Source organism: Calonectris borealis, chromosome 11 (assembly GCF_964195595.1).
Source record: "Calonectris borealis chromosome 11, bCalBor7.hap1.2, whole genome shotgun sequence".
NCBI classification, from domain to species: Eukaryota; Metazoa; Chordata; class Aves; order Procellariiformes; family Procellariidae; genus Calonectris; species Calonectris borealis.
In genome coordinates, this window is record NC_134322.1 from 21044604 (window position 1) to 21060565 (window position 15962).

At 35.4% G+C, this 15962-nt stretch overlaps 1 protein-coding gene across 5 annotated transcripts in view; it reads right to left on the minus strand.

Annotated features, from left to right (window-relative positions):
• The window catches only part of SCAPER (S-phase cyclin A associated protein in the ER), a 170794-nt gene that overhangs the window by 129757 nt on the left and 25075 nt on the right, over window positions 1-15962 (minus strand). For all 5 annotated transcript variants that reach the window (XM_075160430.1, XM_075160429.1, XM_075160428.1 and 2 more), the window contains exons 6-8: window positions 9490-9590; window positions 8027-8143; window positions 4809-4969 (exon numbers count right to left, since the gene is read on the minus strand). In XM_075160430.1, the coding sequence (XP_075016531.1) occupies window positions 4809-4969; window positions 8027-8143; window positions 9490-9590 (379 nt within the window). The remainder of the gene's footprint in view (window positions 1-4808; window positions 4970-8026; window positions 8144-9489; window positions 9591-15962) is intronic.

Genomic DNA, 15962 nt, shown 5'->3' on the forward strand with positions numbered 1-15962 from the left:
TACCCCACTGACTATTGTAATTGGTAGGACCACAAAGATTTTGCTGTATGTAGCTCATGATAAAATTTGGCCAAGAAATTTCCCTGGCAAGTAATATACAGACAACGAAGAGACTGTTCCGAAGACTGCTGAAATGAACCAAAAAACCTCCACTGCTTTACTGCAGCAGACTTTTGGATTGCAATTCCTTTTGCTTGTCATTTGCAAAACAAGATTGTTGCAAGATTTCACTTCTACTTTTTCTGAAAATTGAAGTCAGCTCTTACATTTTAATGTAGAAAAGATGCCTTATATAAGACCAGGAGATACTCTTTAGTAGTATCTACTACCTAAAGATAATTTTACAAACATCTAGATAGTAAGAGACATTAATCTTATATGTATCTTAATAATAATTGTACTAATATCTTTTACTAACATCTACTGAAGTTAATTCTATCAAAAAAACCCACAAAACCATCTTGCCTGCCTTGCCTAGTGGATTCCTTGTTTCATGGCGTATTTCTTAGTACCCTAAAATGATAGAATTAATCTGAATAAAACTATTCAGAGCATGGCAAAGCCATCATCACACTTACTACAATAAGAATGAATCTTTTAGTAAAAGCCATACGTGTTCAATCATTAATTTGTATTTGTTCACCATCAGATTCATAATTACTACTCAAGACTCATCCAATTATTTTAACAGCACAGAAATACATCTTTTGTGTTTTAAAGAATATTGGTTGGTGTATTCTTTAAACACAAAACAGTTTTTAATGCAAGCACCCGTTCAGACTGTTGAAATATTTGGAATCAGTTTAACAGTTTTATGCCATCTGACAACTAGCTCGGCACAAGAATGTACTTTTTCATTTTAATTCACTTATCAGTTTAGTATTCAGTCATTTCTGGGCACATATTTTAACAAAAAGTTTGCAAAACTAATACATTTATTGACATTAGATGACATAGCTCCTAACCTGAAGTAAAGTTAATACTCAGTAGGGCATTCCTTCCTCCCCTTCCTTCACTTTTTTCTCTAAGTCTGGAATTCTTTTCATATAGCCCAGTAGCCATCTCCACATGCTAAGTATCACATGCTGGGTTTGATTACTCCCCGAGTTTTGTTAATGAATAATTCATTTGACTACCTTGATCATTCTCTAGTTTCACTTGAACTTCCCTGTCCCTGCTTGCTCTTGTATTACATGGAAGCGACAAGCCATCTGTTACCTGGAGGCCCTCTAGCCACCAGGGCCTTATTCTTTCAAAGTTACTCCATCTGGAAGAACTGGCCAAGCAGCCTTACTGGCAACATCAATAAAATAAATCTAGGCAAGTATGTGCAAAACTCTTAGATCTTCCACCTCAGGAGATGCGTGCCCCTTCTTAAAAATTTACTTGCAAGTAATATACTACCAAAGCCTATTTGACCTTCCCCACCGATTACTAAACTTCAGCCCCAATTTTTTTTTAAAATCTAAAGTAGTATTACTGTATCTGAGAGGTATTTTGGAAAACGATGATGACTTGAGAACCTGGAAGCAAATCTAGAAACATGAACTCAGCCAAAACACAGTTACAGGGCAGAAGACATGAAAATCAGAACACAGAAAAAAAACCCAAAACCCAAACCAAACAAAAAAAAAAAAACCACCCAAACAACAGGAAAAATATAGTGGTGCAAGAAGCAGTAAATTTACAAACCATAACAAGAGATGGTGAGTTAATAGGCAAGCCTTTAATTAGAGATGTTAATTGTCAGACTACTTTCAACGGTCACTTAAAAATACAAGGCGGCGGGGGGAAGAGAAAAGAAGAAAATGAATGTAAAATTTTCAACAGAAATTGTGGTTAAGAATTTGACAATCCAGTGAGAAATAAACTGTCCTTTGCTGTCTAGGATGACATTTCTGCAATTTGTTCTCAATATGCAGAAGTTAACGCATGCTTCCACAAGACCAGGTGCCAGCATGTCTGAGCCCAAACCAGGACAGTTACTTTAGTACTTCAGTTATGTCCTGCAAAGTCAAGTCTTAGCTACATTACAAAGAACATCTATTCACAACTATGGAAATGAGCAATTAATACAGGAAAGATAATAATAAAAAAACCCCCCTAGATTTCAAGTGTGGTAACAGAAAGAAAACATTCAATATTTCTGAGAAGTTTACATGTTCTTGACTGCCCTTTCTCCTAAGTTATGCACAAACAATAAACAATTATTCTAATTGTAAGCACCTACTTGCAGTCTTAATACACACTCTAAACTTGTATTACCTATCTCACCTCTTACCACAAGCACCTGGGAATTAATTTCACACTAGGCTATTGCCTCTGTGTACTACTGTTACTAAACCAATCTTTTCTCTTGCCATAAACTGGTCAGACAATAAGACTAGACTATGTTTCATACTGTAGAAAACACTCAAGCATGAAAGACAAAATTACTATTTTTTTAAATTCATGAAAATATTGAGGCTAACAGTGAGTTTAATGAGGGAAATGGGATAAGATGATCTAACCTCATTTAATTATGCATCCAGAAAAAAAAAATTAAAGAAATATCTGGAAAAATAATGTGTTTTCTCTCTCCCTAAGGACTGACTTAGTTAAATTTGGAAATTCCATCAACCACAAAACAGATACAGTATCATACCACTCGTCCACTTCACAAAACCATTGTGAGACCTAATGATAATGCTGTTGGAAATCACTGGAGAAGAATTGTTCTAAGGAAATCTTGCCACTGTAAGCCCCAGCTGGGCTTTAGGGTGGGCAAGAGAGCATTGCAGGGTGGCAGGAGGAATCCCCCCTCCCACAAGGCCTGAATGTACCTAACAGCTGTGAGTGCATTAGCTGGTGGACAGGCAGAGCAGATGATACACAAGCCTCATATCTGCTTCAGTAACGCAAGTGAAGAGCCTCTGTGATTCCCTTTGCGTCAACTTCACAGATCCTCTTGTGCTCCCATCAGTGAGGTTAATTTGATTTTACCAAAGTGATTCTAGCCTCCATACAAAGGATAACATGCTCCTAAAGAGAATTTGTTAAAAACATTACAATTCAGCCATGAGAAAATAACTGAAATTCTCCAATGTTGAATGTCAGAGATAAGAGATTCTTAACAATAAACAAAGCCTCTAGAAGGAATGACTGTTATTTCTTAAAACGAAATGTTTCAAGTCTGAATGGTATAGTATATTTGATTTTTAAAATTACTGAACACTTACAGGCCAGTACTACAGGACCTAAGTGGTTTCGCTCTTTTTGGAGCTCATCAGCTGCAGGTAACGGCCAATAAAACACAGCACAACACTGACTTTTCAGCCCTTTAAATGCCTAAAACTAACATAAGGATAAGGTCTTTTATTTTCCTTTTAGCTCCTTAAAAATATGTTATCCATATAGAAGTGCAGATCACTTTTATTCCCTGTGTAGCTAATAAAATTCCCCATATGTACAAGAATCCCTAATAATGACAGAATCACAGAATAGTTTCGGTTGGAAGGGACCTTTAAAGGTCACCTAGTCCAACACCCCTGCCATGGGCAGGGACATCTTCAACTAGATCAGGTATTTTAAAATAAAGGTATTTTAACAATAGCCTGGATCCTATCACTTTAATATGAACAATAGTCAACAGAAAAAGGTTTCATTATAAGTAGCTTCAACTACTGGCAAAAATTAAAAGTGGAATTACACTTTCAGTTACAGTGTTGAAAACTCAGCCAAACTGCTACTGTTCTCAAACCAGCTCACTGCAACTACATACACCAAGATATTCCCTCATGCAAACAGCACCAATCAATTCCCATTCAAACAACCATTTTTAGACTATGGTTTTGATTGTTCTTTTCTAAGCGTAAGAATCCGCATGCTACTGAACTCACTTATGTTAAATTGCAAGACACTTGGACAAGGTATTTTAATTCCATGATATACCATAAGTTTCCAAACCACTATATATGACTTCTACTACTATTAGGTTGAACGTACAACTATGTTAAATTAATACATTCTCTTACAGTAATTTTTCTTAAAAAAAAAAAACAAATTACGCACATTTCTTTTTTTCTTTTTTTTTTTGGTTAGAATACCCATTTCTACATCCTGCCTGCTGATTTTGCAGAAAGTCATCTGGGACCACGCATGAAAAAAATAAATGGAAAAAATGCATCCCTGAAAACAATCTCAGGGTTCCAGTATATACAAAGAAACTAACTTTATAAACCAAAAGGTAAAGTTTTTTATGTCTACAACTAAACAAATCTTCTCTAGAAGAAAAAGATCCCGGCATCAAGCATTCTCCAAGAAGAATCGTTACTGAAACAATTCATAACTGAATGTAGTCATTCTTGTCTTCAAAGAAAAAAACATCAATTGTTACTTCAGCACAGTTCTGGTAACATCATCTCCCTGGGCACATGAAACTACCTTGAGCTCTCTTACAGATTCTTGGACATCTATTATTCTTTGCAGTGTTAAACCTTTCCAAATTGCAGTCAGTTAGATTATCAGTTTGTGACCAAAGACCTTTTGTTTCTTGGGGTGCTACGTACTTGTATTTTAACAGATCAAATTCTAGTTAGTGGAAATACAGTGGAATGTTGCCTATACATAAAAACACAACTTTGTCCCAAACTTAACTATTACAATGATTTGTAATTAATCTGCATTAATCTTTTATCTTAATATTAATTTAAACATTGTATTTTGCAAAATTATACTTAATTTTGGTTTGAAAGTAGGTCATCACACTCTGAACTGATCTTATACCACACCGTTTGTGAAAATAACTTAAGCCACTTAAAGAGACTTGCCATTTTTCCGCGATGACTTCTGTACTGGAGGTGGCAGACAGGTTTGTGCTGTTGCTAGCTCAGGACTGGCAGCTTTAGTTCCATGATTGGCTTTCACCTTATCAGCCCAACTTACACCAGAAGGAGCCAGGCGTGTTGCAGAAATTGTCACTGCAGGGTTCCTAAAAGAAAGTGATAGCTCTTTTGAGTGTCTAATCAAATAACAGAATGGTTCATTAGAAAACTTCATGAGGACAGTCTCCTTAATCTTGGTGTTCACTGATTCAGACTGAGAGCTGGTTCCAAAATTTTAGAAATGTCTAGTGGCTGAAGAAACATACAGCACTGTAGTGATGGACAAACAATTCCCACAAGAAACATTCTGTGATACTAAATTTTCAAATCATAGCAATAAACATATGCTGAGTATTTACAGCCAAATGTAACAGCTCTTCTATTGCATCTTCCTGGGTCCTGCCTAACTGTATCAATGAACTGTACAGAATGGGCTGCAACCATTACTAATACAAGGAGTCTAACCAACTATATGTGCAAGAAGTCCGAAAAAGTGCAGTTTTAATTGTAAATGTAGATCACCCAAATCCATAAGGTACTCTGCTCCAAGGTTAAGTAAATAAAATAATAGATCTATTTTCTATTATCCATTTAGCAAAAACAAATTGTAAATCTGGAAGGGCATTCTCTCAACTTTCAGAAAGATCCAAATGACTGCCTAAACTTTGAATTTCTGGATGGAAAGAACTGTAGTGTTTTTTAAACTATTTTGTTTTGCCTTTTGTAAAAAGTTGCCATTTCCTGCACAAGGTTTAGAGCAAAAAACCTATATAGTTTTATTTAAGTGGATGCAAGCAAAATTCTTTAAATTGCAAAATGGTAACATTCATTCCAGAAGCACATGCTCAAGAAGTGTCCAATTCTCTTCTGTAACAAGAGTCATTTTATCTGCAATCATACAATTGATTTCTCTTCCAAGCTTTACAAGACCGATTAAAACAGTCCAACAAATCCATCTGCCTCATTAGCTAAAACAAACCAAGGATAAAGAAATGGAGATCTTGCAAGTTTCAAACAAATGTGTAGAAACTCTCCATATAACTAGACTGTTCACTTATTTTAAGCGCAGTGAGATGTCAACTTGTCGTTATTTCCTATTTTTATCAAGTCAGTCATCAAAAAAACCTATCAGCGATAATTCCATAAATTATAAAAACCTGGCTGGTTGGTTTGGTTTTTTAATAATCCCCATTGATCCTACAGGTATGCAACACCAGTTCATGTGAGAAGACCAGGAAAAGAGGCCAAGCCCCGTACCCTGTCTCCAATAGTTCCATACAGCCGAGCAAAGAGATTATCAGAACCGTGCAGTACAGAATGACTTTTCCTTTGGCATACTCTCCAGGTCGCAGCAATTTACATTGAAGAGTTGTTGTAATTTATTCAGCACATCTTTGCGTTTAATAACCAAAGATGGACTTTAATCTTTGTGATATAAATTTCTGAAGTCATTTATGCTTTTGGCATCCAAAGCATCGCATAATAACAAATTCTACATACTAAGTTCTGAAAAATACTTCTGTCATTTTAAGCTTGGTGTTTGATCATTTCAATTAGTACTCCCAATTCCTTCTCATGAAAAATAACGAACAAAATTTTCTGACTCAGCTTCTCTGTAAGTGATTTTATTTATCATACCCTTCTTGGTATCTCTTCTCCAAATTCTTTTCTTTTTGCATCAATACTGTTGGATAATTCTGATTGTTCCTGTTTCCAGTTTCTGTACTTTTGTTACCTTTTCTACATTGCTTTTGGGAAGAGATGAAGATGACCAAAGGTACGAGTCATTCACTATGAATTTCTACAGCGGTACACCACCACCTTCTCTTCTGTCCTCTATTCTTTTCCTAATAATCCTAGCATTCTGTCAAAAATTTCCATAGTACCAAGCATGTCTAAATCCTTATTTTCTATCCTATTTTCTCAAACACACACAAAATATTGTAGTTGTCTAGTGTTGCCTTGCTTTGAGACATACAAGCAGACTAAGAAGAAAAAGTTTGCAAGTCTGAAGGATAGAAAACTCATCTTGTTATTAGCTGCTTTAACAGACACAGTTGCTAATCGGCTCCCTGTGATGGTGAATAAAACAACTCCAGCAACAATAGCAACATGTAATTACATACAAAAAAAAGGCTTAGCCGAAAGACATCGTTATGCTGAGCTGTTGTTTGTGTTCTAATACAAATGAAAGAGCATTGATTTCCACCAGATTCAAATTTTTCATTTGACTACTTGTGCGTATTTTCTCCCCATCATCATGCGTTTAAGCAGACACCTCTCAAAGGTTGTCAGGTAGGTATCTATACATACATCTACAAAGAGACTAGCAGCGTTGGAGCAATGTTTCCACCAAACACGGTTTGTAATATTTTTGTAGAAATATTTGATATTCAAAATTTAAGAGAGCTCAATCAATAGTCAGAGGTACTGACCAAGGATTCTAACATTACATCTCTGCCGAGGACATTGTAACCACTTATGAAACAGTATAGTACCTGCTCTAGATCCCAACAAACCTGAATAAACTAAAAAACACACCCTGAGAAAGATTTAAATTGGATACATACGTGCTCTCCAGAACTGAAACAGCACTAGACAGTGCTGCTCTAAAATGGTGTTTATACACATTTTTGTTGAACTGTTTTCAAACAGCCATCTTCATTTTAACAAGTAAAAGATGCTTTATTGTAATATATAATACTCTATATATTAAACTAGTATCAGTTTTGCTATTCATCAGAATCTCACTTTACAATCACTCTTTTTGACTTATATTTACTTTTGCACACTCAGCTGGCCATTCACATTGCATACACTGGCAATTTTAAAATGCCAGTTACAGATACTTTGACCTTTGTTTTGTAGTGGGAAGAGAGTATTAAACAGATAACATGAAATACACTAACTGTATTTTATCTTCAGGTCTTTGGAATGACCAGTAATTAAATATATAAAGAAGTAAGTAAAAAACGAAGTCCTTGATAGGATTTTCTTTTACAGACGGTGTGCTTTTCTTTCACGAATGCAAATAACTGCATATATGACTTAATAAAAACAGCAAAACAATATATTGACTACTACAGAAACATAGTTTATTCATGAACTCTGCTTCAAATGAAACCTTATTTTAGCTTTAATAAACTTATGATCTGGTTTCATACCCAAAATTTAAACTTCTTCGAGCATTTGATGTCACACTAATTCTATCGGTTGATGGACTTGGAATCACATGGCGTCCTGGAGACATTTTCTTTACTTCCCAGGCTAATGAAGTAGGTCTGCAAATCCAGGAAAGAAAAGTTTAAAAATAAAATTTGCAATAACTATTCCTCTATCACCTTAAACGAAAAACAGCACCGACAAATGCTATAAAGTATTAATGAATACTGCTGAATTCAATCATACATCTTAGCAATTGTTTCTACACCAACTCCAAACTGCAGCAGCCAGACTCATATCAAAAATAACGCATACTCTCAAGACTACATGGTTATTTCAAACGTCAGTGTGGGACCAAACATCAAACTAACCAGTTAGAAGGAAAGGATCAGGAGTAGGACTGAAAATATCCTCTAGTTCTAGTGACAGTAACAATGCACGTAAAGGCCACAACCATTTAAGGTATCTTAGGTTTTCCTATCCTGTGTAACAGAGCATTCAATACAGTTTAAATGCTGCTCTGATTAATATAGGTATCAAAGATCTCCAGTATATACAAAACTTCAGAACTAACCAAATATATCACCTTCCACTCCTTCTATTATACTACGGACATACCAAACTTTGTCAGCAATAACATTTATTGATAAATGTGTACTTGCAAAGATAATTGAACAGGTTGATTTAAACTAACTGCCACTAAGATAAAATGTTCTTATCCAAACAGACACACTTCGAGGTGGAAGCCAGGATAGCAGTTTCATTATGCATCTCATTGAAGCTGATGCTATTTTCTTTTTTACTTTTAACTCTTGCTCCTGAAACTATCTGATTACATGAAAATTACACTGGCAATTAAAAACAAAATCAAACTTGTAGAACCCACTGCTGATGAAGACAGATTCAGAAAAGCACTTACATAAGTTATTTTTTAACTGGTTCCAGTACTACTGGCAGGATTAACAACCTACAATCAACTAATAAAACCACTTTGTCACATTTGGTCTACTTTTTGTCTCTACCTAGGCAGATGAGTGACTGAACTCACTACCTAACAAAGGAAAACTGAAGAACTACAGTGTATCACTCCACGCATACTACAGGTCTCCCATCTTCTACAGGCACAAATTATACCAGCAAAACCTCTCAAAGCTAAAACTTAGGCACCAAGGCACAAATTCAACACTAGGCACAAATTATAATAACATAATCAGTTTTACCTTTCTGATACTATACTTCCAAACCCTTTACTATTTCCAGCACAGCTGCTCACTGTTAACACCACCAGGGAGGATAAAATCCTCTCTATGTCCTCACATCAATTCTGTCCAAAAGGAAAATTTCCTACTTGATGCCCCAGAGCAGATATTAAAATTGGTTCTATTTGCTGAATCTCTGCTACAAAATGAAGTTTACTATGAGACAGTATTTGGATGTAGAGTAATAAAAAAATAAGTCTAATTACCTGCTTTGAGCATCAGCTTTTTCTAGCTTCTCCTGTAGCTGTATCCAGTCAATCAATGCTTTGAAGTCCCTTACATAGTTATCAAGCATCATCAGGACTTCCTGAAAAGCAACCATTACATCAATCTTTGTATTTAAAAAACAATCCCCCCCGCCCCAATAAAGGAACTGAAAAGAAAGTAGGAAATTTACTTGTCTGTAGCGCTCTCATAAAAAATAAAACCAAGAAAAACCCTGAAAACAAAAAAGCCCAGACAGTTAAGATTTTTATGTGAACAAACATTAAAACATTTATTCTATCAAAAAACATGCACGTTTTCCAAGATCTCTGCGAGCACCAATGTCTAAGGACAAAACAGCAAAATTCGGCAAGAAAATAATTCCTAACATACATAAGTATCACTGTTTCAGGATTTTTTTGTCAGAGTTGTTATCTTTTAAAACATGCTGGGCATACTTCATCAAATAAGCAAAACTGTCTGTAAAACCTGATAGACCTGTGGGAGACTAAAAATGTCACGATTAATCTGTTTGTGAAGTAAAAATACACAAAGCTACACAAAGACAACTGCATCAGATGGAGGGAATTCCTTCTGGAGAATCCTGGGATCCCTGCATTAGAAAATTGCCTCTGAAGTTCATCAAACTGTATCCTGTTCCTACGGACTTTCAAGTGTGCAGAATTTTCAAATTATGTCTGTCTGTACTTGTCCAGATTAATGACAGACATTCTATTGTCACGCGAGATTATCAGCACTATTGTACTAATAAAGCAGCTTTTAATCAAAAAAAATCTCATGGTGATATTTTGAGAGGCAAAAAAGTGAAAGACCACAGCATTAACACTTGTTTTATAAAATCATCGTGTTTGACATAAACTTACTGGAAAATAAACAAGATAAGCTGCACGATGCAAAGTTTACATTCTCTTCTCTGATTAGCACACTTTAACAAATGAAAAAAAAGTCACATTCTTGTCTATGGAATAATTACACATCCAGACCTTACAACTCCCACACCCAGATTATACTTCTTGATCATTACAAACCAATTCATTTTTTACCATTTTAAAAATTACTTTTGAAGTAATGGAAGAAATGGAGTTGCCAAAGAATTTACGCATTTTTATGTGAATTAATCACTGAAAGCTGTATTCATGTACATGAATACAACTGGGAGGGATCTTAAGAGCAATGAACATAAACGTGAATACAACAACTGGGAGGGATCTTAAGAGCAATCTAGTCCATCCCATAATTTCTGGGTAGGATTAAACATTGTCAGAAATGTGCTGGAGTTTTATTCAAAATATTGCAAAATCTTGATTAAGAAGTTAGAATCTTGCAATTACATGTTGGTCTCTAACAAGTAAAATTAACTGTTATGAAAAGACATATAAAATTAACTTGACTTCATCAAGAAGAAATTCATAGATAAAATGCCCGTGGCTGAACAGTAAGGAACCAAAAGATTTGTTTCTGATAAAAATATCCTTAACTTTCAGAAATTATTCACTGTGTCTACTGATTTCCAGTTTGGTCAAATGTGCAAGTGTAGTAACTATAGTAAGGTCAGATTACATACAGAAACAATAAAACATTAAAACCTAAGTTGGGATCCTGCAGTCTTTACTCAGACAATACTGCCATTTTTCACAGCAGAGCAAAAGACCATATTATTAAACTCCTAGCTTTGTTCCCTGAGCAAACTATAGTTATCTACTGTCACTGGTAGAGAAAGGAGCAATTCTTTACCATGCAGGAAGATGGGAAATCACTTATACTCCACATATAAACTCAAAAATCATTTACTGAACATGACAAAAACCACACGGCCCATCACAGCCAACAAGCATAAGGCACCTTCTCAGCAGAGCTGATTATCACCCAACAAAGCACGTTAATGCATTTCTAAAGGAGATAGTTCGAGACCACGTCAATCAGAAATAGAAGCTTTCATAACTGCTCTTTCAAAGACAAGAAAAATGTATACTGTACTTTATGATGACAACATGCTGAAAATAATAGAAACCCATAAATGAAACCTGAATTCTATAAAAACTTACATCAGCTTCACATGCGGAGTTTAAAATGTAGACATAATTTTATGGTATAAGGAAAAACACTAATGACAAAGCACTGCTGTTTTGCAAATTCTTTACTACATCAAAATCATTCCTGCTGGTATTAAGGGAAATTTTCTGCTCAAAGCAAGTAATTATTACTTAGAAATATTTTGGGAACAATTACAAATGAAAATGTGTTGGTTACTAAGTGTATAACTACAAATTTTAACAGTAAAACTTTTAACACGGAAAACAGTAAAAACACTCTACTACAGTACAGCTAACTAATGCACATTTTTGTAACATCATGTCCCATTCACCTTTACTTTTAATTGTCCTTTTCATAGAAAAAGGACCTCTAATGTATGCAAAATAGTTTTTCATATAAAATTATATAGATGATTATTCATTTTAACACAAATGCAAGTTTGAAATTCAGCTTCAGTTTTCACCTAAGTATCCTTTTAACTAGTTCGTATGAGAGAGCACATGCTGGTTGTTATATGGGAAAAGTCACAGGAAAGTCAAACACAAGGGAAATCAAACAGAATACCACTGCTGATGTAAAAGTTGCTCTTTGTTTTGAAATACTCCACAAAAAAGCTAACAAAAATCTTTCTTACAAGGCAGTTGGTTTACAGCACCAAAATAATTCGTAAGTAGTCTGCTACAAGAAATGAACAAGTCAAGTATTTTAGCCAGTTCTTTTTTCAGTTTCACTAATAAAATTTCAGCTTTCTAATTCAATTCACATCCATTTAGGTTAGCCCATACTAAGTTGTGCTGACTGTTACTAACAATAAGAGCATAGAAAGCAAAATTTAATTCTGAATCATTTACTTTTCAAGCCTGCCACTGAGATATTCCTCACAAAAAAAAAAAAGGAATCAATCTGAATATGAGTTATATTTCTGAAGTTACTTGGCATAGGAAAAAAAATACAATAAATGGCTTAACCTATTTTAAGGAATGTTTAGCTACACATTATCAGAAATGATCAGAGCAGAACCATGCAGCTGTAACCCGAGTCATGTTTTACGAACAAGGGAATACAAACAAGACAAGCAGCTGGAGCGGCCCCATATTCACTGATGCACATCTTTCTCCCTAAAGCTATGAGGGCCATTTTGTCAAGCAGGATGAAGCAGAACAAAAGTGGCTCTGAAAGCGCCGTTACAGGCATCCAGATAACTACATATAGATGTACAGCTAAAATTACCAATTAGTTTACCAATTGGCTGCAACGGATTCGATTGGTTTGTAATTAATTCTAGTTACTGGCGCGTACAGCAGGACGGTTGGCGCCATCCCTTTGTCCTACTGACACACAATACTGGCGTGCAGGGCTCTGGGGTCTTGGACATCAATACAGCTCTCCAGCTCACCTATGGTACCGAGTGTAGCAGATATACCCTGTGGTGCTGAAGCAGTGGAAACTTGTACCACTTGAGAAGGTGCTGACAAAAAGGAACCTTTATGGGGTAGACTATGGCTGCACTAGAGTCAAAACAATTTTCAATCCCATTATTTTTCAAGGTCATATCCATCCCATACGATTTTTAAAGAGCCAGTTCAAACTAAAAAAGAAAGCAATACTGTTAAAAAACAACACTTAAAGGAAAATCTGTGACATAAAACTAAAACCACTCACAATATAGCTCCTGTTTCTTTCTCCCCTCTGTTCAATCCTCTGATCAATAGCCCCGTATGTCAAAAAGCTCTTTTTGCGCTTTTACTTCTTTTCTCCAGCTCTCAATCATTACTTTGGTTTCTATGTATATATTTATCTTAAAGTTGTACTTCTAGTCTCTTTAATTGGATGATAATATTAATTACTTTGCAATCAAAAAGGACCTCTAATACATAGAGTAGCTACATCAGAATAATCCTATATCCCTGAATCAAGAGAATCTTGACTTGGGTCCTAGATAGGCCTATTATAATCCTTAAAAACAGAAGTTCATTTTGTTTGGAAATCACATAACAGCTTTGAAACGTCGTCTTCTCCATTTATTCTTCCATTCTCAAACAAGGAGGAGGAAAACAAGGAAGCATGGAAGACCGTACAATTCAAAATAGCAGAATGTGTGTCAGAGAAATTAACTCAGTCACCACATCTGGACTTCAGCTTATTCTCAAGGTTAGAAATGTGTGTTTTATTTTACAAACTATGCATAATTTATATTGTTTCATTATCTATACCAAATATTTTGGATTATATATTTACCAAAATAAACTCCATTTTCTTGTACTGGAGTGCATTTTTAGCAGGCAATCCAAGTTCCTTCTTTCTTTCTTTAAATTTATGTTTTTAAGGGTAACCGAGTGTTTCAGTAATTTGACACAAAAATTACTTCAAAAAACTCCTTGTAGCCTTTTTCATACAGTTGAATTACGAACACTTAAAGCCAGCTCTGGCGTTAGGTTAAACAAAGATGATTGCCAAAGTGGTTCTTACAGCTTTGGGAGAAGATGAAAGGAAGCAGCTCCTCTAGCCAAAGGACTCTCATTATACCAACTTCAGTACATGGCAGATAATAGTAAAAAGAAAAGACTCTGAAACAGATGCAGGGAAGAGAAAAACAGAGTAATTTTCCAGTAACTAAAGCTCTCCCAATTGGTATGCCTTTTTAAAGGCACCAGCCCTGCAGAAGCCACTAAGCAGCAAACTCTAGAGAGTAAAGCTGCAGGGACATATGGCCTCTTAGATCCAAATGTGCAATGCACCATATCTGGCCTCAGTTTGTTCCTCATTGATTCAACTATAACATGTCAGCCATAATCCTCTATCTGCCAAGGATGTGCTCCTGAGAAGCATAACCATTATCAAAGTAAATTTTCTCCATAAGAATGAATGTAGCAGTCAGGGGACTTAATCATACAATTTATTTACACAAAAAAAAGTAAATATATATATGATGCAAAAGATGGACAGGCAAGAATAGGATTATCCAGATTGCCAACCAGAAGAGAAGCTGGCTTTTCAGTAGCTGGCTTTTTAGAATAGATCACCATTCTGAAAGATCCCATCCATTTCCATCTGTGAGACTGACTGCCCAATCATTACCCCATTTTCCTGTCCTTCACTGTGCCTTCAATGATTTTGATTCATCTCCAGAAGATGACAACAATGAAAACGTAAATGTCCAAAAAGAGGCTGGAGGAATGCTCACAAAAGATCTTCACTTGGCATTGACTGTCACAATACAGCCACAGGCTATTTATTTAGAAAGAGACATAAACATAATCTTCCTAAATAACTCCAAATTCAAAAACAGAAGACATGTATTTTTTGTAACTGAGTGGTAAGTGGCAGCCTAGCATACTTCTGACATATTCCACCTGCAGAATTAGACCTTCTCAAACAATTTGAATAGATATTCCATAAAACCCTATTGATCTGAAAGACTGTCTTGTGAGAAACACAGAAAAAGAATTATACATGTTCTAATATGTAAATCATTGGTTTAGGCTTTCAGGGAAACTAATAATCACCTTGGGTTTACTGAATAAAAAGAAAATAGATTCAATCATACAGAATAGAGTTCATTTCATGCTGAAATTATTCTTCTAACGGGAAATATTCTAGAGGTTCAAAGAATGAAGATATCAGTACAACAAGGTATTAAGTTAATGGTCAAAATGGTTACAAATTTGACAGAAATAGAGGACTCTAGTGGGGAAATAATTAGCAATTCAAAGAATTTAGGTGTAAAAAGCAAAAGATGCTGAACAAACCTTAACTAAAAAACACAGATTTTGCAGTTTGAGGTGGGTTTGTTTGGTTTTTGTTTTTTTTTTTTTAATTCCTTTGGAAAGCCAAAATTTTTTTCACCCAGAGGAATCCAGGAGGCCTGTGTGGAGGAATGAAATTATTTCTTAAGTCTTCTTGGGATACCTTTCTTAGCATTTGTAGCACTACAAGTAAAGTTAAATTCACATATAACAAATTATGTCTCCCAAAAAGCCTTAAGTATCAAACCCTGATTCTGTATTTTTTCCTCCCTGGAACCAGGCACTTTTCATATTTGTAAAATTGCAAAGGGGGGGGGGGGGATCAAAACTTATCCTCCAAAAAAAGTAAAATGGACAGAGTTGAACTGGCTCTTATCAGTGAAAATAGGATCAAGATCCTGTTTGGATCAACTTGACCCTTATAGTGATTATTGCAGATTTCCTTTTCACTGAAGTTAGCAAAATCTGTTTTTTAATACCTTCAGCTCCAACACATTTAGAAACAGTTTTACTTTCCTGGCTGTCTTAAAAGCTAGTAATAATCAGTGTGGATGACCATGGGTCTCAGTCTGCACGCGTAGATTGAAATCATTAGAATTAGCATACCCGGAACCAAAACCAGCCCTCACAAGGCGTTCTCAGCAAGAGACCCTAATGAAGTAAGTTCCTCTCTC